Source organism: Sinohyriopsis cumingii, chromosome 12, assembly GCF_028554795.1.
Source record: "Sinohyriopsis cumingii isolate HCF-2022 chromosome 12, ASM2855479v2, whole genome shotgun sequence".
NCBI lineage: Eukaryota > Metazoa > Mollusca > Bivalvia > Unionida > Unionidae > Sinohyriopsis > Sinohyriopsis cumingii.
Window position 1 is genome coordinate 82,762,227 of NC_142972.1, and position 22,947 is coordinate 82,785,173.

Consider the following 22,947-nt stretch of genomic DNA (forward strand, 5'->3'; position numbering starts at 1 on the left):
AATTCGTGGCCATTGACAACTCATTTCTGAACTACTTTCGTTCACCTGGAATAACATGTCGACGAGAGTTGACAAATTCACAATCGGAACATTGTCAGCTTTTATTGTCGTCACATATGTGGTGTGTTCCGCCAGAAGCGATTCACCAAACTTATCAAATGTATTTGTATTCCTGCAACTACTTCCGATGTTATTAGTAGACCTAACTGAAAGGGCCGAGCGATGTTCCCATATATAAAGCGTCAATTTCAATTGTCAATATTATGTTTTAGAATTCCAGTCAAGATTCGGTGCCAGGCGTCGCTATTTCAAGATTAAATGATCTCCACCTCACTTATGATTGCCTTCTCAAGAGTTATACGCCTAATAGACTGCCTTAATTCTACGCCTCGGAAAATTTGTTTCGTAAGTTATCTCTCTTTAAAATAGGTTGCATTTATAACAATTATTTATTAATTAAGTTACAAATTGATGTTTTGATTTAAACAATTGCGAGAAACGACATTTCCACAAACCCAGATCCAAAGATCTCCTTTGAAGACTTCTCGAAGTCGATCAGGATACTATTGTAACCAATATTAACAATGACAGGCCCTCTTGTGTCTCCTGTCCTCCAGCCTACTACGTTTTGTCCAATGTTTAACACATTATTAATCCCTTTTAAGCCGTAGAATGATGTTTATATCCCTTGGGTTGGTTCCTCAGGATAAGAACTAACCCAGGGGCAAATATAATGTGGATTTGTGCTTTTGTCGTTTTATGCTTAGAAAGGATGTACGTGGACATAGCTGCAAGGTGGGAATATCTAGAAAGTTCAAGCTATGGTACATGAAACAATCTCCTGCATGTGTCAAGTTTAGTTTTCGTGCCGAGCTATATAGATCAATATATCTGTGATTTTCCAAACTTTCATAAATCATTGGTGACCACCAAACAACCAGACAGCAACAAATCTGGTTGCTTAGCAATATCATCTGGGTGTACACTCAGAAAGGTTCTTACGCAAATCCAATGAAATTTTATTACTGAACAGTGAATCCAATGTTGTTACCACGTATTTAATAAAAATATTAATTTCAATACAAAAGTATGTCAGAGAAACGTTTGTGTTTTGCAGCAGACATTTCCTGAAGAATTTTTAAAAATGCACTTTGGTTACAATTTACAAAAGAAATAAGAATATAAGGGAGTTTAAACTGAGCGGAAACTAAAAGATATCTTCAAAACTGGTTACTGTAAGTGTGAAGTTGATGGCGCAATCAATGTGATTTTCTTTATAATTCAGACAGAGTGAAAATTGTGATATTTATGTTGTATTGCTTAAACTGTATTTGTAAAATGTAAGGTAAAATGACAAAAACGTATGCTTTAGGATGGAGGGTCATTTTCGAACTTATGACTGCAAAGACAAATAAAACGTCTATCTAAACCTTTTGGCATAAAATGTAGGAAACATCATTTGAGAATGGTTGGCACAGAGCACATCTTCTGTTTAAGAGAGGATAGAAAGAAAGAAAAAAATCTGGATTATTCCTTTGTGATGAGCTCAAATTAATTTTGAATTTCTATTGAAACCGTAACATGGATCATAGTCTAGTGCATATATCATTTTTATTATTTTTACTCTATCATCATTTCATCAACATTGATTGTGAGGAATAATATAGATATATATACATTATTCCTCACAATGTTTAGACAAATTAGATAGATAGATGGCGCTATTGAATATATATATATATATATATATATATATATATATATATATATATATATATATATATATATATATATATATATATATAGCGCCATCTCTCTATCTCAACTTGAAATATAGATAGACAGACAGACATACAGATATATATATATATATATATATATATATATATATATATATATATATATATAGAGAGAGAGAGAGAGAGAGAGAGAGAGAGAGAGAGAGAGAGAGATGTGCATTATGTACAAGTTCAAAATTATCATTAGTTTCTAATGTATTTAAGCTTTTATCCTGATATCGATATTCGGAACATTCAATTTTCGGTGCATTATACCAGAAGTTATATTTTTTTTAAAGATTTTATTTTATTTCTATATATCAATTAATTTTGACACATTTGAGGTTTTAAATCAGTACAAACAGAACTTTGAATGTGACAAGCAAGTTAAGTGTCACATTCTTTCAGCTCACATTATTTTCCATCCTTAGAAAACTACAAAATAAAAGTCAATACTAGCAGAAAATAGTATTTATCATAATGAGTTTGAACAGAATCACAGATAAAATAACTGATGTTTGAAGATATCCAATTATTATAATGTGACGGCATTAAGCAGCTTCGATGGCGCTTACAATTCCGAATAGATGTTAGAATTTAAAAAAATGAATTTTCCCGGATTTCCTCACTGGTTATTCTAGCTATTTAAAAAAGAAATTGTATATCTTGTGAACAATACGTTCAAATAACCTTTAATTCCCTTATTTTGGTGTATGGATGATGTGTGTAATATGGGTTATACAGTATACAGCTTGGCCTTACTTGAGATCTGCATCTTTCAAAAAACTGCTAATTCCAATTTGTCATTTTCACTTCCTGAACTTCAGAGGTAAATTGTAGAAAAAAGAGCCGATAACTTTTTTTAAATTAAATTTTACATATTTGGTAATTCATTCGTTGCACTTTCCTAGTATGGCATTGTCTAGTCTGGCAAAATTCATTTTCTCTCTTTTGATAGTTGTTATAGATAGTGTATCTTAGACTAATTCATTCAGGTTGATTTATTATTAGCACAAAGGAACAGTCATTTTAGTTAATACTGTGCTTAGATCTTGTACAATTTCCACAAGTACAGTATCCAAAGAAATGTCCGCCACGTTACATCAAAGTAGCATAGAGGTGTCCTAATATTCTCTCCAATGTGTATGTTTCAAATGCAAACAACTTCACCGTACATACGTCATTCTCTCAAAACTACGTAACAACTGGCGATTGCACCCCTCTAAGATAACTCTACCTCGAATGTATGCCAAATGCTACCAGTCGGACTACATTATTTACGAAAAAGTATTTGAAGACGAATTGCGAATGCATCGAACTATTTTTCATTATTGGCAACCTTTCGGTGAATCTGACGGTCAATCACGTAAGAAATAGTAGAAATGGTCCGAATAAGTCTTAGACTATTGGCTCGGTAAAGGAAACATGATAATTATGAATAGAGCCATGGTCCTGGCCTATGTTCCTGTGTGATTTATAAAATGCCATAATCGATGTAAGAGAATAAAGATATACTCCTTGCGTTACTTCCTTGGATGGTTGCTACACTGCCCATATTTGACATAGAATAAACATGCCTCGTCCTGTGAAGTTAACATATGGCATTAATAAGTCGTAAGCCGCTAGGACAGGGCAGGAAGTTGTATTATTTTGCTTGGTTCATTCGGACAAGCAGATATGTCAGCTCATGTGTAAACATAAAAGCCTGCCAGGAGAAAAAGCCAAGAGATCTGTATGTACGTAAATTTTGTTTTTGCCAGGCTTTCTGGGAATGGAGTTCTCTGCGTACGTATGTATGTATTTTGCCTAGTAGCACTATAAAGCAAATTTTGCATGAATTTTATTCTTCCCTGTTGGACCATGAAGGTTTCAACATAATTTCATTTGGTGTGTTATTTGATAAATCAGTATTACTTACGTTAATTGTTCATACTTACAGCCAGCAATCGTAATATAGTATTCGTTGTAGAGGTTAATGGAGTAACAGTGATTGACAGCTCGAACTGAAATGGACGAATCTTAATCCAGGAGGTTTGAATAGAATAGACAACTCATTTCACTGATATCATTCAAGAATTAATTTCTTTATTAGCCATAATGTATACTGAAGTAAACAGCTCTGATTTCAAACATCAATCGATTCATTAATAATAATCACTTTACCTTACGTATTTTGCTTTCGTGCACCAGGTCCTTCATAATACGAAAAGATTCTTTACTTACTTGAATATGCTGAGAATAACCGTATCATGGTATATACATCGTAGTTATATGATATAAATATTGAATATTTGTTTTATTAATATAAATAAAAACTCCTTCGCTCCACGCCTCACTCACTCCTTGACACTGTGCTCAGCTAGCTTGATTCCCTGATTAGTATGCTCCCTGCGTTGCACTCCGCTATACTAAGTCAGGCATTCGCCAACGCCATATTGTCACGTGATCAAAACAAATGGCCCCACATGGAGAGATTTAATTAATCTAACCTTGGCACATTTATTCCTTTAATATTCTCTTTCTAAATGACACAATATGAACTTTACTAATACTTTTGATTTGAAGTATAGCAGTCGTTATCTTGCATTCAAGCTTAGCCACGACTGCTATACTTCAAATCAAAAGTATTAGTAAAGTTCATATTGTGTCATTTAGAAAGAGAATATTAAAGGAATAAATGTGCCACGGTTAGATTAATTAAATCTCTCCATGTGGGGCCATTTGTTTTCATCACGTGACAATATGGCGTAGGCGTTCGCCTGACTTAGTATAGCGGAGTGCAACGCAGGGAGCATACTAAGCAGGGAACCACACTATGTGCTTGGCATCCATTATTATTCTTTTTCCTTGTTGTGAAAATAGCATGGATATAGGGATCGTCAAATAATCATTGTATGACGTCACAGTTAGGCAGAGCTCTGGCCGAGCCACGAAGAAACGAGACGATATCGGACACAAAAGTATTACCAAGTGAAGTGCGTGCTCCCTGCATTCAAAAGTTAAATGGCATTAAATATTACAAATTACTGTCTGAACTGTATAAATCCACATCAGTATGGGTACTATTTGTCATTTTCGTTTGTTTGGTCATTGTCATGCATATTTTTCGCAAAGTAATATTTTCTGACTGCCTATTTGGCATTTAGTTCCAAACCTTATTAATATTATTGATATTTGCACTATTATTATTTTTATTATTATTATTATTATTGTTGTTGTTGTTGTTGTTATTATTATCACAAATATAATTTCTATTATTTATTATAAAATATTCTGAAGCAGTGCCATTGAGTAATGATTAGTCAATAATATTCCATTTAGTGTAATAAGATTATAATTTAGTGTAATAAGATTATAATTTAGTGTAATAAGATTATAATTTAGTGTAATAAGATTATAATTTGACATGTCTATCAGCATTTTCACATTGGTATTAATTTCATTAATTTCCTGATCTAGTGTTACTCGTTTCGTGTGCAGTTTATACTCGTCGAGAAAATAAACATCATCGTCAGTTTCGGAACAAGTTTAATCGACTTTAAATCAAGGTGTGGACTCGGAATGAACGATTGTTACAGAAGAAGAGACAACATATCAGTTAGTCGTCAAATATTGAAGGAACTTATTGTCTTATTGCCAACGAGACCAGGAAACCACCCCACGTGACCTTGACCAATGACGACAAGGCAACGATGACCATTTCACACCAGCTTTACCTATAGTAACTCCAAATTGGCACTAGGTTCAATATAGCCCAATACATCACAAACACCCCCACCCCCACCCCCTACCCCCGCGTCCATACTGATGGACGATATGTCGGTCTGGTGTCACCTGTTTATTAAAATGTGCAATTTTTCTGCATGAAATCTTTCCGTAACACACTTGCGTACAGTTTATAACACTTACCGGAATTTGGTAACAACCATATCTAGCGCGAAATTCAAAATGGCAACTGGAAAGAGAGTTGTGTTATTCCACGTGATTTACAAGTCACAAAACATAGGATTTCATCCGGAATAAGTATGTACATATCGCCAAAAGAACCATGCAGCAGCCTGTTGCTCAACACCCTCGAGAAATACCGGTAAGTGTATAAAATTTACACTGATGTGTGCGGACAAAAGTGGCAGCAGATTTTCGCAGGTTTTAATGAAAAGGCGATATCGGTCCCTAAAGCGCCAGTCAACATTATTATAGATGCGGGGCTGATTTATCCGCTAGTAGAATGTTCCCTGATCAATTAGAAGTGTATTTTCTTATAACGGCCATTAAGTGATAACATTTGCTAGAAAATTACCGGGAATTGCAAAAGGCACCCTGCTACGTAAAAATACGTATTCATTGTGTTGCGGTGCCCCATTCTGGGCAACAGGGGCTCTTTGCAAAGTATCGGTCAATGGATGGAGGGCTATTCGGGGTCCAACCCCTAAAACATTATAGTATGTACGCTGTATGACTGTGACACAAGGGAAGACATGATTCCTTATTCGGATAGACTTGGATTACATCCTTTACGGAAATGATCGTTCAGAACAACCTCTGTAATACAGTTAAGTTCTGGATATAATCAGAAGAATAGGAGATAAAGCTAAGAAATGGATGATTTCATTGTGCCATGGTAAAATAAATAAAGTAGCTTAAAGATAATCATCCAATCGCAATACGCTGATGTATAGCAATGTACACGATACTGCGCAATAATGATTGCTCTAAACCTGCCTTTCCATCAAGGGTGAAATCTAAGACTATCCGACTGCTAATGGCAACTTCTGTCCCAGAATTCGTTAAATCTTCGAAATCGACCAACAAGTGTCGCATTTTCTCTAATATGTCTTGAAATGAACGAGATTATTCTTGGTTGTAAATGGCTCCGCGCTTAGAGGGGCCGCGCTTTATACATTTTTAAAAACACATCTATAGAGAGAAAGTAATTTTAAGAAGAAAATTGTAAGTTCAGTATCATATAAAACTTGTCGAAAAGTGTATTTCCAAAATGCCGTACTTACAGGGCGTAAATCCAGCGGGCCCCGCCATTATGATCCAAAATCGGGCCACGCGTTTGCTAAGGTCGTTACTGTATGGTTTACGTTTAGAGACGAAAATATAACAATTTAGCAGAGTCGGAAATAGCGAAGGATCAGGAATAATTTATTCCGTTGTGTTATATTGTTATAGGTTTGATCCATAGTCATCTATCCATTGACCGATACTCTTAATTTCCTCAATTAAAAGGAGCCTAGGCTGGGCCTTAGGCAAGAGTTCCATATAATCCGCCTTTAATGGGACCTTGATTTTCACGTATAAATTAATATCCAGATTGTAATGTATATTAATTGATTCTATATTTAGATGCCAAACAGAACGATGTTTTGGGTGACAGCCTTAGTGGTGGCTCTGACGCTGACAGTTAGTGACGTATGTGGCGTTCGCCTGTGTGGAAAAAATCTTGCTGATATGTTAGATCTTGTATGTGACAACAGAGGATTTCATTCGATAGCACCTGACAGAGGAGTCGGTAAGATATCCCGTATACAAGCGGGAAGCTTATTAAGACACACATTGGAAAACAGTCTAATTAAGGTTGAGATCTCTGACATAATTAAAATCTAGCAAACGTCAATTTGAGGCCATGTTCTTATTACATTTCGATTCACTCACCAATCAGATTATAGCTTTCACATTTATATAACCCAAACTTTATTCGGAACATATAGTTTATAACGATTACTCTCCCTAACTCAAAATGCAAAATGTATTCTGATATGTTACTAAATATAAGCTTATCTTGAGTTCCAGAGTTCGGAAGAACACGAACACTTATCGATGCCTGTCAGATCTACTTATTATGTGCTGACTGTAATCAGACTGATCGGAAGAGAAAGTTAGTGTTGTTGTTCTGGGGTTTAACGTTGCTTCTCAGTGCAAGATTGGCTATTCATGGCAGCCAGCATTCATCGTGGAGGAAGAACCCTATAAAATCCCATTAGGAACCATCGACCCCACGGGAAGATACTGTGAAGCTTTCTCACATATTTTTGTTGGCCGAGCCCGAGACTCAAACCCATGCGGCCAGATATGAGAGAGAGAGAGACAGAGACAGAGACAGACAGACAGACAGACAGAGAGCACTTTTGCGAATCTTTCCTCTGATTATGAAATTGAAGTCACTGTTTGCAGACTTGCAACGCAATTGTCCTTTTACCGATTTCTGGTTAAATGAGAAATGATTTGGAGTAGTTGCACTGAATTTGTCCTTTGCTTCTGTTTAATATAAGCCAATATATGTTATGCCTTTTCTGTTGATTATTAGGCATGCTGAATCACTTGTTTTACCAGATGGTTTTGGACATGACACGACTGATATACACAAAAGTCTTCCTACGAATAAGGTTTAACAGAACTGTATCAAGTTCTTGTTCTAGTCTTCGATAGTGGCTTGCAAGTTTGAATAAGTCAAGTTCACACAGATCGGGTGGGGGTAGCATTGATAGCATTCCATAATAAGTAACCACAACAAAATTATTCGTGAATTGAGATTTTATAATCTATAATTAGTTTTATCAGCTTGAATAATGCATTGCTTTAATTCTGCTGTCTTCTTTTTCGTTTCTTCTTTCTTTTTCTATATTGTATGATAAGAAAATTATTAATTGTTATATATGAATTCTCAACTGTTCAGTGCCAGTTGAAAAACAAATGTGATGATTCCAATAAATTATTCCCAGGTTGAAAAATTTATCGCATTCAACTGTGAGTCTGAATATGACAACTAACTTTGACACAACTCTATCTTAAGAGCGAATGCGTGAATCAGTTTGGTTGAATGTTTTACCGTACGAAAACACAAGTAGCTTATATAGCGAAGAGGCAGTTAAAGTACTTTGATCAAGGACACCACTGTGATTTTCCAGTAGTATGATTCCCTTTTAGTCGCGTGTGTGGCATGCTAATCACTGTTTCACAGTGGCTCCTGATAGGTGAATGAAGGCACGAGGAATATCGGTCTTTCAAATTCTATAGCTTTTCTCTATCTGCTAAAATGCATCTCATTTCAGCTAAGTACAGCGTTCAGTCATGTAGTTGAAATGACCTGCATTTTCCTGTTCAATGCCTTTATAAATACGTCTACCTTTGAATGCCTATTTCAAGACCTTTATAAATACGTTTACCTTTAAATGCCTATTGCAATGCCCATATAAACACTAGTACGTTTGCGATCCTATTTCAATGCCTTTATACCTACGTCTACCTTTGAATGCCCATTTCAATGCCTTTATAAATACGTCTACCTTTGAATGCCTATTTCGATGCCTTTATAAATACGTATATCTTGTAATGCCTATTTCTTTCTGATAAAGATAAGATCTCACAAACTGGACAGCTAGCCACCCTTCTTAACTTAATCTCTGAAACATTTCGTCGCAAATAGAAAGACAAGAAGTAAGTGTTAAGTGTTTTCGATGTCATGTTTCTCTTCATTAAGGAAACACAAACAATCTATCAAAAGCGAACATTAGAACCAAACTTAACATAACTATCTCACTCTCTCTCTCTCTCATTGATATACTACAAGACGCATAGATATTTCATCAACAGGAAACGAGGCTTGTGCAAAGAGTGGTATATCGTATACATATATTTTATTGATATACATGACTGTATTTAAAACGCTGTTAAGATTGACTACAAGCCACTGTGTATTAACGGAATCAATGAACTCCGCACAGCCCTGCCCACTATGTCCGCTACAAAATGTAGTTCTTAACCTTTTGCGAATAATCGCAATCTCCTAAAACTATATAAAGCATTAAATGTATTACACTATGTTTATTCCTCCTTACATATAAACGTAACGTATAAATCTAGACATGATATTGCAACATTTAACCATCAGTACTGTGAAAATTGTATTAAAATTTAATGGAACATTTATACCTAACCGTAACGACGTCCCAATTTCGTGTAGACTTGGTGCAAGTTCACTTATTTTATCTCTCACTCAACATCCCAGTATTATGTCCCTTATGCGTGGGGCGTGAGAGAGGGAGAGAGACAAAGACAGTGAAAGGGATTTCGATGAAACTCTGCTCCATGTTCAATTCATTTAAAAGACGGGGATTATTATTTGTATCGTTATTTTATTACATCGCTAATGATTAACCAGTGGAAATTCATCACAGATTTAGAGAATATAGAAGAGATAGTCTACTATTGAAAGATAACCTTATGTTGCAACATTTATACATGCTTATTAATGCGCCATGGACGGATCACAATTTGATATACCAATAGTATTGGTATATCAAATTGTTTCTTTTTATCAACACTTTTAAAGCCTTGTTATTTGTAAGGTGTAACATATATTTCATTACATGTACAAAAAAAGGCGAATATGCAAAATTAAATTAATGTTTTATACGTTTTGTAAATACATGTGAAGAGGCGTTTATAAGCATATGTATATTTGTCTGTTTGGTTTTCTACGACATACAGCACGGTCGGAAGACTATTGATATAACTTATCCGAATAGGAAAGTCATGAACACGATAGTAACGGTTATACAATTTAATTTGTCCCTGAAAACAAAAATGAGACAGTCAGAATGAAGAGTATGGAGCCTATCTGAGAAGGCATTTTCACATTGAAAACCTGTTACAATTACAATGAAGTTTAACATTATAAGTTTTAAGTATCTTTACCTGTTTGGGAAGGACCGTAACTAAGTCCTGGCTCAAACATTCGTTATATGTTTATGGCAATAAAAAAATGTACATAAGAAATTGCATATTGTACTTGTGCATGTTTACAGAGTCATTTTTTCTTTAAATTTCAGGATTTCCACGTTTAACAAAGAGAACAGCATCGGAATATCTCTCTAATTCATTAAATGAGAATCCAGGAATCGTTGGCGAATGCTGTTATCGCTCTTGTACACTAGAGGATCTGGAGAGTTACTGTGCCTTGCCCGTGGACCAAGTAGATGCTAACCCCACCAAGGTATCACTGGTAAGAGGCAGGGGACATATATATATATATATATATATATATATATATATATATATATATATATATATATCAGTATGATTGGGGGTCACGTGACCACCCTTAACGTACGCTGTGGGCGCCCATGTGCACAGAACCTTTCTTCGGCTTAACTTCCGCAAAAACATCCATCAGTTTAATAGCCCACCAGGCACCAAAGCCAAGATAAGGTTGCATTGTAGAATAAATGTATTTCTCACCAGTATGAAAGATAAATCTTGCTGTTTTGCTAACTTTTTTTTCTTATCTCAGTATGGTTGCCTCAGTCAGGTCGTTTCAGTCATGCTGTCCAGGCGCTAGGAACTACTTTTAAAAGGAGGAAACCCTTGTCTGTATACTGAGGTGTCTGACGGAGTTTTTTCAAAAACCAAACAACAACAACAACGACAGATTAATAATACAAAGAACATATATATCAACTTAAAGTCTCTCCAGCGTTGAGAACACACCATATACAATATTTTGAGAGAAACAGACGCACACAACACACAAGCACACGAAGCTGAGCTATTTGATTTTATGCTAGAAACTATAGTTCGTTCCACACAGCATAGTGAATTTGTTTCCTTCTGTAGGCCTAACTCAGTCAATATTTAGGTCAGCGCCATTAAATGTAGCTAAAAGTACCTAATTATTTTTAAATACTTAGTGTAAAACGAAGTCAATATTTAGGTCAGCGCCATTAAATGTAGCTAAAAGTACCAGTACCTAATTAGTTTTAAATACTTAGTGTAAAACGAATTAAATACTAATAGCTGCATTTAATAACGCTCATCTGAGTTCTGAGCTGCAGATAGGATAAAATTAGCGATGCTGTGTGGAACGGACTATGAAAGAAAACACTGTTCCGGGAACACAGACTATACACATCAATGACTATAAAAATGAAAACTTCTCTCTCAAGAACTACCACAAAGACCACATCAGCTAGAAATGTGCTATGTCAGACCTGAATTTAATGGAGGATAAATGTAATTTTTCATATCAAGAAATTTAAGTGCACTGATTGGATTTCGTCTCCAAGAGACAATTTAGCAATTACATGTCGCCTAACTCCAGCTTCTTACACGCGCTTTTGGCACGACTGAACGCGGTTCCTGATGGCCCTTAAAACATGGCTGATAAAAACAGTACAATGCTTACGTTAGTTTGTTCTGATAGAAATAGTACAGTGCTTACGTTAGTTTGTTCTTAGAGTTTCACTAAGACTGGAATGATAGTAAGTGCTTTAAATTTTTCATGCACTTACCAAGAGAATCTATGTTGACGTTTGCACGAAGACAAGGAAATCCCAGTCAAGGGATTACATTATTTGTTCCCCACGAGGCTAAGTAATCCTGTGACTGGGATTTCCTTGCCTTGGTACAAACACCGACATAGACTATTTTTCTCATCCAATTTTTTCCAATTAAATTAAACAAATAACCCTTCTTGTCTGCAATTTTGTTAACAGATTCAAAACACAATATTATCTCTCATTACGTTCAGTAAGGATAAGATTTGTAAACAAAATTACCATTAGGCAATCCCACACTTGCTCAACATGAAAAGATATTCTTACTTTAAATTGATTACCTGCTCCAATTCTCCCGTTCCTTGCATATAAATATTTCTTAAATTGTTGCTTTCTTTCCATTCCAAATATTGAACTAAGTATAGGGGATCTTGAAGCTGTTTTTGAAAGCTAAACATATGGTCTGTTTATGGTCGTGTTGTATGCGCGCGTGTTTAGGTGGGGTGGGTGGGTGAATATGTAGGTTGATTTCGAAGTCTGCCAACCTAGAATTCACAAAATAATATCACAGTAGGTCTCCAGTTGATGGGTATTCAAATGATTTTCTGAACGGTATAAATAAGAAAGGAAACAATAAAATGCGGGAAATCAATAGAAGTCTCCAATAGATAGTTCTTACAAAGATACCTTTGTGTGAGCATACATTTCGTCTCTCAAGGAATCGGAAACACATGGGGCACTGCGCTACTTCTTGGAGAGTAATTTTCTTTTTGAAATACCATTGTTGGTTCTTAGTCCGTTGGCTATTATCTTTACACAAGACATTAAATCATAACACTTCTAACCTTGGAATTTTGTGCCAGCCAGTCGGAAGGGGCTTTACTTCATAACGTCACACATGACTGGCTTAGAGTGAAGACCCTTTCTTGAACTCGGGTTCAGAGCTTTTATGATTCATAAAATTGTCTAATTGTTCAGACATATGGTTGCACTTAACAGGTACGATTTTCATTCTTTATCTCCGTGTTTCTTCTTTGTTATTTACATTGTTTCCAAGAATGCATATTGTCATGTTGCATGCAGATGGGAGCGATTCTAATGCAAAAGCACATTTGTACAAGCTGGGTTCGAGATGACGCTTTGGACTACAATGTGCATGAGCGGTTCTTATGTGTTTATTTAATCTCGAGAAATCAGACTTCCATTCAAGACTTGTGATGAATAATTCACAATAAATTACTTCGGGGGCGAGGGAAGGCGGGGGAGCATAAATTGTAAATGTTTGTTGAAAATCTAAAAGGTTATTCGGGATTTTAACGTACTTCTACCCTGAGAGAGAGAGAGAGATAAGAGAGAGAGAGAGAGAGAGAGAGAGAGAGAGCTGGTGTGAATGATGCCTATTTTCAAGAATCAAGAATGGTGTGGGATTCTTTCTTCGCAAGGAATATTTGCTTAGATAAAAAAAAAATTTGGGGGGGGCACCAGACAGATGCCCCCCCCCCCCACTTAACCAAAATAATAAAGCTGTTTTATGTATGTTTGTTTAATTCCCTGATATGTTGTTTGTTTTCTTTAGAAAAGGATTCCGAACGAAATTTTATTTGGAATAATTTTGTTGGGGTATTTGTTCATTAGCCTAGTGTTTTCTACAGGTTAGATTTTCCGAATCGGTTTCATTCACCGTCTTCGAATTTTCATCCCTGATTTTCTAGTTGACCTTGGCTGGAGGTCTCCTACATCCCGTGTATGCTATTGTGTATAGTGCTATATTGTTTGTATGCTATATGGTATATTTGTTGGGATAGCCTTCTATTCCAAATTTTGCCCAGTTTTTTATTTCTCTACCGTTTTCTTTGTCTTTAATTTTTTTTTTTTTTTTAAAAAAAAGAAGTTATTTTGCTTCTGTTTTTGAATTTTCCCGATGAAACGGTGCACAATTTTGAAAGAAAAAAAAACCCCACATCCTATTGGTTTAAATGCGTGTTCAAGTGTGTCGTTTAATCGTTATAAGGTATTGCAAGCAGTTTGGTAGGTTGTATTCGAGTCAGGATCCACACTCTTTTTATTTATATGTGTTTTACCTGGATCGAACTAGACCTCCATTTATTAATTTAATATTGTCCAGAAAGTCTAAAGGTTGTTTATTACTTGCCACTTATTGTGTGGACTACTTCCCCATACAGTTGGAGCTGTATGGATTTTTTAGATAGAGAGACATAGTCAGAGATTTGGATAATAGTGTTTGATTTTTTGTATATGTGTCTGGTCTGCTTATGTACTACATGGGGTATTTCCAAGACTCTTTCCTGAGCCTTTCCACTTCGCGTAGCGCCATGTGGTATAGCCCCAGGAGTTCCTCGTCTTGTACTTTCCCATGTAGTTAATATGTATAGTGACGTTCTATTGTTGTGCTACTAAGGGGTGCAGAGAGAGACAGATGTTAATTGGAAGAAAAAAAAAAGAAAAAAAAACTCTCAAAGGGGGAAGAAACCGGGATATATTATAGCTTCACCTCCTTTTACTTCTTTGACTATCTCCCTATTGTTATAATTTCTCCACACGCTAGCATTGTTGCTGTGATGTAGCTTGTTATCATAAAAAGGGTATTTTTGGTAAAGTTTCCATCAAGAAACAAAATGTTTTCCTTCTTATATCTATCGTTTTTGCATATTTCCTTTCGATTTTTCGCATTGCGTCATCGTGTGTAGTTTGCTAAAAGGACCTATTTTACACAGTGGACATTTTGGGGGTACTCTGACCATGTGCCGTCTCACTGCTACCTCTCCTGTCAAACACGCACTGTGCATGTATTTGAAGCAGAGGCTTTGAATTTTTAGGGACCCTAGTTTCACCCAGTGCCCCCATGCTCTTTTCCAATTAACGTGTATATTTTCTTCTTCAATTTTGCATTTAATCTTCATTGTGATCTCTTCTCTTATCCATTTATATGATAGTTTGGCATCTAAGTCCCACAATTCCTTTTTATCTCTATATAACAATTCGTTTATGCTTTTAAATTTCCGTGGTACTTCCAATTTTTTAATTAATCTGTTGTTTTTGTATATATCTGGTCTGTTTCTTAGACTAAACCCAAACCAGTAGATGTAAATCCCCTCCCACGGTACCTTTGGCTCTGCATTTAATTTTTTGAACCTATTTAGAATATTCGAACATTTTAAAAGTATCGGACTAGTTATGGCTAACCCCCCCCCCTTTTCTCTGGCCCTATATAGAGTTTCTTTATTGACATAGTGTGTTTTAAAATCCCAGATATAATCTATTATCCTATTATCGATTTTATTTAAAATGTTGTTACTAATCTCTATAGATTTGAGAAAGTAATTTATAAGGGTGTACATATAGTTTTTGGCCACTTGGGCTCGTTCCATGAGGCATAGTGGCGTTAGAGCCCAGATTTTCACATTTTTCTCGATTCCTTCTTTAATTTTTTTACAGTTTTCCTTTTCCTCGCCTTGTCCAAAATAAATCCCTAGGGCTTTTACTTTGTCTCGGGTTAAGTGTGGGGGCTATCCAGAGTGATTTCCCCGCCAGTTACCTATCTTAAGGATTTCGGTTTTCTCATGGTTAATTTGAGATCCTGATGCTTTCCCAAACTTTCCAAATTCTTTTATCAGGTGTTTAAAAGAGCATGGGTCCTTTATGAAATTGGTGCAATCATTTGCGTGTTGTAACATTTTTACCTCTTCTTTTATATTTGTAACTTTATTACCTTCAATGTTTTTATTTAGTTTTATACTTATGCTTAGGGTTTCAATTGCTATTACATATAATAGCATAGAAAGTGGGCAGCCTTGCCTCACTGATCTTTCAATATCAAATTTATCTGTCATGGCTCCGTTTACCTGTATCCTTGAGGTTATTTTATTATACAGGATTTTAGTCCATTTCTGGAGGTTGTTTCCAAAACCAAACTTATCTAGCACCTTTTGTATAAAGTTGTGTTCTAATCTGTCGAAGGCTTTTTCTTGATCAAAAAGTACCATGGCACCTTTTTGCCCTGTTTCGTTTATGTAGTCTATAATTGCTTTAATGTTCAGAATATTATTCTGTATGTCTCTACCTTTTGCACCACAGGTTTGATTTACATTTATAATGGTTCCCATTACCTTTTTCATCCTTTCTGCTAAGACTTTACTTAAGATTTTGTAGTCCATATTTAGGAGGGAGATGGGCCTCCAGTTTTTTAAATCTTCCCTGTCTCCCTTCCCCTTATATATTAATATCATGATTCCCTCCCTCATACTTTCGGTCATAGTATCATTTCTAAGCAGAATGTTGTTATATAACCATTCTAATATTGGCGACAACTCACCGCAGAATTTCATGTAGAAGTCTGGGGTGAGTCCATCTCCACCTGGAGATTTCCCTTTGGTGAAAGTTTGAATGCTTTTCTTTACTTCCTCTTGCGAGATGAAATAATCACATAAGAGTTTATGTTCTGTTGAAATCATCTCACAGTTGATATCTTGAAGGTATTCCGCAATTGTACCATCTTCAATGTTTTGCAATGTGTATAATTGGCTGTAGAAAAGTTTTATGTTTTTTAAAATTTCGTTTTTGTCCACTATTTTTTTATTCCTTTTTCCCTTTAGGCTCTCTAGATTGTTCTCCCCCCCCCCCCACCTTCTTAGTTCTTCGCGTTTGTATAGTCATATCGCTTTTTTATACAAGTCCGTGTACTTCCCTGCTCTTACTTCTCTGCCTCCCCTTTCCTCTTCTATAATTTTATTTAGTCTGTCTTTTAACTGTTTTTCCCGCTCTGTTGTATTTTTTCCCTTTAGTTGAAAATGTATTGCCTCCCTTTCTAATTTTAATCTATTACTCCTTATTTGTGAGAGTTTTATGGCTATGTTTTTAAACTTTTTTTTTAAATTGTCCCATTCCCTTATAATGTCTAGATTCCCTTTATTAATAAAATTGTTGATTTCGTTTTAAATTTCTTTAATAAAGTCAGGATCTTCTAATATTTTGTTGTTTAGTTTCCACCTTCCCTTTCCCCATTTGCTTTTTGATGTTAGCTCTAATTTTAGATATATGAGTTTGTGGTCTGAGATTTTGAAATCTGTTATACCTGCTTCTTTGTATTTTTTTTCGTCGAAGTTTGTGCATAGGAATTTATCTAATCTGCTTCCCTTGTTTGTATTATAATTGTACGTGTACTCCTTTCTCGGCATATTTAGTTTCCTGTAAACGTCAGTAAATTTGTGGTTTTTGATAAATTTATCCATTTCCGGTTTAAATCTGTTATCATTTGTTGTTAGTTCACCCTCTCTGTCAATGCTTTCTCCCACCCAGTTAAAATCTCCTCCTATTATAACGTTTTCCATGGTATATTGCTCTAGATATTTGTTTAATTCTCCCAGAAATTATAACTTTTTGTATTTGTTCGCGGGCATGTATATATTAATAAAATGAGTATTATCAATTTCTATATGTAATAATCTGCCTTTGAAAAATTTCGCTTCATCCCTCCTTTCCCATTTCAAACCTGTTTTGTTCTTTATCAAGGTGGCCACACCCCCTTTTATGTCTTTCCCTTCATAGTCATTTAATATTAGTATGCCGTCTAACGTTTCTTCACATAATGCTTTTAGTTCTTTGTTAAAGCCATTGTGTGTTTCTTAAAATTGTAATATGTCGTATTCTACGTCTATATAAATTTGAGTAATTTTTCCTTATTTATACCATTTACATTTATCGACAAGACTTGGAAGTTCTTTCCCTCCATTTCTTGTGCTCTGCAGTTGTCGCATTAGTGGTTATTTCCGTATCCTAGGTTAAATTCTAAATACGTGTTTGTGATTGATTTTTAGCTTTTATTTGGGGGCACTGGTCTCCCCTTCCTCCTGAGTGCTGTTTTGGGGGGTTTCTTCCCCCATTGACATAGTCAGTGTATTTTCTGTCGAGTGGGTGTATTGCGTATTCCGTGTGTCATTTCCATTATCAGCATTGTCTATCAATTGTTCCTCAATTGTTCCTTGTGTGTTTTCTGTCGATTGGGTGGCATGTGTTTGCCGTGTGTCATTTCCGTTATCCTTTTCGGTTCCATGTCTATTATCCTCCTCCTCGTCCTCACTGTCATTTTCACTTCCACTTTCCGTTTCGCTAGTCATTTCACAATCATCTTTCTCTTCTTTATCGTCTTCTGCTCTTTTCTTTTTCCTCTGAATCCTTGACGTCTTAGTATCATATATAATTGTGTCTGCATTCGATGTTTCTTTTTGATCGCTCTCCGTCATTCTCTCTTGTGGAGAATCATGTCCTGAGTCTGCTTTTCTCTTCTTTTCATTTCTTTTGGGTAGAGGGGTGGAAGCTAGTGGTTTACTGCCAATCAAATCATTGTCCCCCTTTTCTGGAATGTCCTTTGTGTCTTCTTGCCCTTCCTCTCTCAGGCTCTCAAATCTATTCTTTAGCATTATTGACTCTCCTCTTGCTGGGGTCTTTAGCTTCCCTGTTTTGTTGGGACTTAGAATATTAATCCATTCTGGGGTCTTCTTAGATAATTCATTCGTAAATGATGGCACATGTTGTTGTTGATATATTTTTGTACCCCATCCTTCCTCCGACGCGTGGGTTCTGCGATGTGGAATATGCCAGATGCCCTTCTTGCGTGTTGTAAGACAGTACTAAGGGAGGTAACTGCTTTTGGATTCAACCTTGATGGTGTCCCAGCTAAAGGACTCACAGTACTAATTCAATTTCCATAGTAAACCTATGCAAACACCATGATATTAATTCAGTTTCCACAGTAAACCTATGCAAACACCATGATATTAATTCAGTTTCCACAGTAAACTATGCAAACACCATGATATTAATTCAGTTTCCATAGTAAACCTATGCAAACACCATGATACTACAAAATCAATAACTTGAAATTTTTGAGTGCTCATGATCAAAACCTGTATTTATCAGTATAGATGAAACATGGGTGTCAGCTTCTGTGTAGAGGAAAGGATATGAGCTGCGACATTTTCTGGACCTACATGTGTTTTAAACATGTGCTTTCAAATCCGCACCAAAACGTCAGGTGCTAATTTTAGTAATGAGTGTTCCAAACTCAACACTTTTAAAGGACTGAAATTCCATCACTAAAACAATGTCTCTATTTTGTTTACTTACAACTTGGATAAGATCTCAAAAGATTCTTTTTCCTGAAACATAACTTACATTATGAATCAATCCTGGTCAAAACCTAAAAGTACTCTATTTTAGGTTGACCCATTTCCAGGCTGGTTCCCAAGTTTCCATATCATTAGTACCGTGTGTCCTATATCCACCCTTGATTTTTTTGACAGCCCTAGGAATAGAAGTTCAATACATAAGTAAGCAATGTGCATAGTTCTGCTTGTCAAAGATTACATTAGTGAATATTAAATTATATTGCAAGTTCATGTTCACCTAAAGGGCAATGGTGCATTTCAGGCAACATTTAAATATTTGAGCTTTATTTTAAAAAAATCAGAAAAAATGTTAAAATAAAGCTTTATAACAAGAATTATTTGTTTTAATATCACCATTTGTCCCTCTTCAATTTAATACTGGAATATATTACCAGCCTGGTCATATTGTGTAATTAATGAGTAAAAGGTCATGGTGACCATCTATATATACATGTATTATTACCCCCCCCCCAAGAGATTTAAATGACAAAAATTTCATAAAATTCCTCTCAGAAGAAAATATTTAAAATTAAATTAAGGAAGACATAAGTCCATGAAAATGCAAAACATGCTCTTTCAAAACATTCACTGAAAGAAATTAGTGGGATGCAAAGTCATGAGAGGTCATCACCATTAAACATGGTGGAAGAGACTAAGTGATCATACCTGAAGCATTATGTTTCAAAACACAAATATTAAATATCATATTGCTTACTGTAATTACTCTATAAATGGTAAATTGTATAACTTTTATATATGCAACGCTTAGATATAAACCAAAGTGCTAAACACTCCACTTAACATAGTCAAATATACACACTGTTCCCCCTCCCCCCCTTCTTGGCAACAGTTGATATCTGAATATGTGTTTAATATCCCACTGAAAGTCACTCTGTGGTTTACAAAAGGTATTAATTTTGCTTGTTATCCACAAACAGAACCATATGATTGCATTTATAGTAATGTTTACTGCACTTGCATATGTGGAGACACTGTGTATTGCTGTGGCTGTCAATAGGACTCACGGTACTGATTCAGTTCCCATAGTAAACCTATGCAAACACCATGCTATTAAAAAAATCAATAACTTACAATTTTTGAGTGCTCGTGATCAAACCTATATTTATCAGTATATATAAAACCTGGATGTCACATTCTGTATAGATGAAAGGATATGAGCCGCGGCATTTTCTGGACCTGCATGTGTTTGAAACTTGTGCTTTCAATTCCGCACCAAAGAGTCAGGTGTTAAATTTAGTAATGAGTGTTCCAAACTCGAAAGGTGTTAAAGGACTGAAATCCCATCACTAAAACAATGTTTTTATTTATTTATTTTCACTTTCAAACGATTCTTTTTTCATAAAAACGTAACTTAATTATTAACCAATCCTGGTCAGCCAAACCCACATCTACTTTATGTTAGGTTGACCCATTTCCAGGCTGGTTCCCATTTTTCCATACATATTTAGTGTCGTGTGTCCTATACAGACCTTGGACGTTTTAAAAGACTGCGGTTATCCACAAATAATTTGTCTTTGTACTTGGGCGTTAAACCTTGCTTGTCTTATTGTTTTTAGGTGCCTTTTGGTCTGTTTCTGCAACATCTTTAACATTCATTTGTTGTCCCTTGGCTTGCAAGTTAGGTCCAACTGCAATCTGCATAGACCCAGATCTGCCTTCGAATAATACTCCGGCAGGTATGTGTGTATGTAGTTTGTTAGGAGTAGTCAGATGGGAAAATAAACACTCCATAGATCCAAATGGTCTGGCTATTAATCGATAGCTTATCTGCGCGTATGTTGTTTGGAACTGGACCCGACGTATTGTATGTACGATAAATGTGTAGAATGTCAACAAGCACATGCATTTGCAATGCGAAATATATTTTTACTATTGTCATCTTTGTTCGTTCTAAAAGCAGTAGCGAACAAACTCTTTGGTTATCATTTTCCGTTGGAATTTGCATGCTTTCAAAGTTGACATTTCCGATAACAGAAGAGATTTTATGAGTTAGAATTCCTGCAAGGTTTCCTTTAGGTAGAACTACATGTATAACAGCGATTGCTATCATAATACCTACGAACAAAAAGTTCCAATCGTCAACTGGCTACACCAAACAAGGTCATTCAGTATATGTTATTTTTAGATCTTGACATCATTTCTTCGTTAGACTTGACCTCTTGTTCAACTCCCGGCGGGCTCATTGATGCAGAATACTCCCCATGCGCTCTCCTAGATGTCGCGAGAGACTACTAATAGAGACATAAGACAAGGTGGATCAGTAGAGTTCCGGACTTGCGAAGAAAAGGGCGCAGGTTCGAATTCAATCATTCCGCTGCCTCTTTTTGACTTCGGCAGGCACTTTACTCCAACTGCCTAAACACTAAATAGTTTATATGTTTATGTACCGCCCAACACCAAACCAAACCAAACAAAACAAAACCTGTTTAAGAGCTATTTAAAGCAACAGCGCCCTCATATTCTATTCTGGTTATCCTTTACATACGGTGGTGGCTCACACATTGGTCATTTTGACAATAGTTTTTGGAGATCGCTAAAAGTTTCAAAGATACGCTGTTGTCAAGGGTATCGTATTAGTTCAATAATTATGTCCATTATCACCTGCCATTGACAAGGAAGAACAAGATGTAAAATCATCACATTTCTATTGCGTAACTTGCCCCCCATCAATGAGATTTAATTCAATCAGGTTATGGGGATTGTTGTATTGAGTCTCCGTGTCACGGCAAATAGGTATGTAAAAGTGATAGAAATGGCATACATAATCTAAACGGCAGTCTATAACGTACACAATTGTTACATACGTGATATTGTTTTGAAGCATATTATGTTCTCTTACTCCAACAATTAACTGTAATTACAGTATTTACTAACTTATAAGTCGGGTCCAGTTGCAAAAATCATAGACCCTGATATGCCTCTTCATAATGTTCAAATGATCACGGTCAGCGAAAGATCGGGGAATATTCAATTTGCAGTTTTATCCGATTTATACACGATTATGGGGGTATTCAGATATGGTTCAACTATGTGTGTGCGAATGTACTATTCATGCGTTGTTATGGACAAAACTATTCGTTTTGATAAAGAAAGTAACATATAGTTTGTCCAGACCGAAAAAAATTAATATATTGTTATAACGCTTAATTCAACATGGTCACAGTCATGCGTCTTAATTTTTGTTTGAACATTGCAGTCCATCAACTGAACATATCTGTCCATGTTTGAATTTATGTTTGAAACAAAATTAATAGTTTCCGGTTAGTAATAATTTCCCCACGTACTGCTCTTGACAGTTAAACGTGAATATTTTGTCCATCACGTTATGTGTTTGGCAATGTATTCGTGAATCTTCATATGTGCGTGCAGAGGCGTAGATAGGGGGGGGGGGGGGCGCAGGGGGGTACAGATGTCCCCGGGCGCCAAGGTACAGGGGCGCCAAAATGAGGCTTACGACGTTACATTATAATAAGTAAACAAGGGTAATATTCAAAAATGTGATTAAACGGGGAGGGGGCTGGGGCGCCAATTTTATAGTTCGTCCCCGGGCGCAAAATATCATAGCTACGCCTCTGTGTGCGTGCTTTCTATCATATCTGATGGTCACGTTCTAGGGAACATTTGCTGGTGCTTCATGTTTCGTGTATACACATATCTTCTTATGTTTAATTCGTAGTTAAGAGC

General features: G+C 35.9%; 1 protein-coding gene across 3 annotated transcripts in view; it reads left to right on the forward strand.

The window, feature by feature from the left end:
* The window catches only part of LOC149786841 (insulin-like peptide), a 152,046-nt gene that overhangs the window by 124,761 nt on the left and 4,338 nt on the right, over positions 1–22,947 (forward strand). For 2 of the 3 annotated variants that reach the window (XM_089978277.1, XM_089978276.1), the window contains exons 2-4: positions 273–405; positions 7,131–7,296; positions 10,616–10,788. In XM_089978277.1, the coding sequence (XP_089834403.1) occupies positions 319–405; positions 7,131–7,296; positions 10,616–10,788 (426 nt within the window). In that variant the 5' untranslated portion in view covers positions 273–318. The remainder of the gene's footprint in view (positions 1–272; positions 406–7,130; positions 7,297–10,615; positions 10,789–22,947) is intronic. The other variant, XM_089978278.1, reaches the window with a different exon arrangement.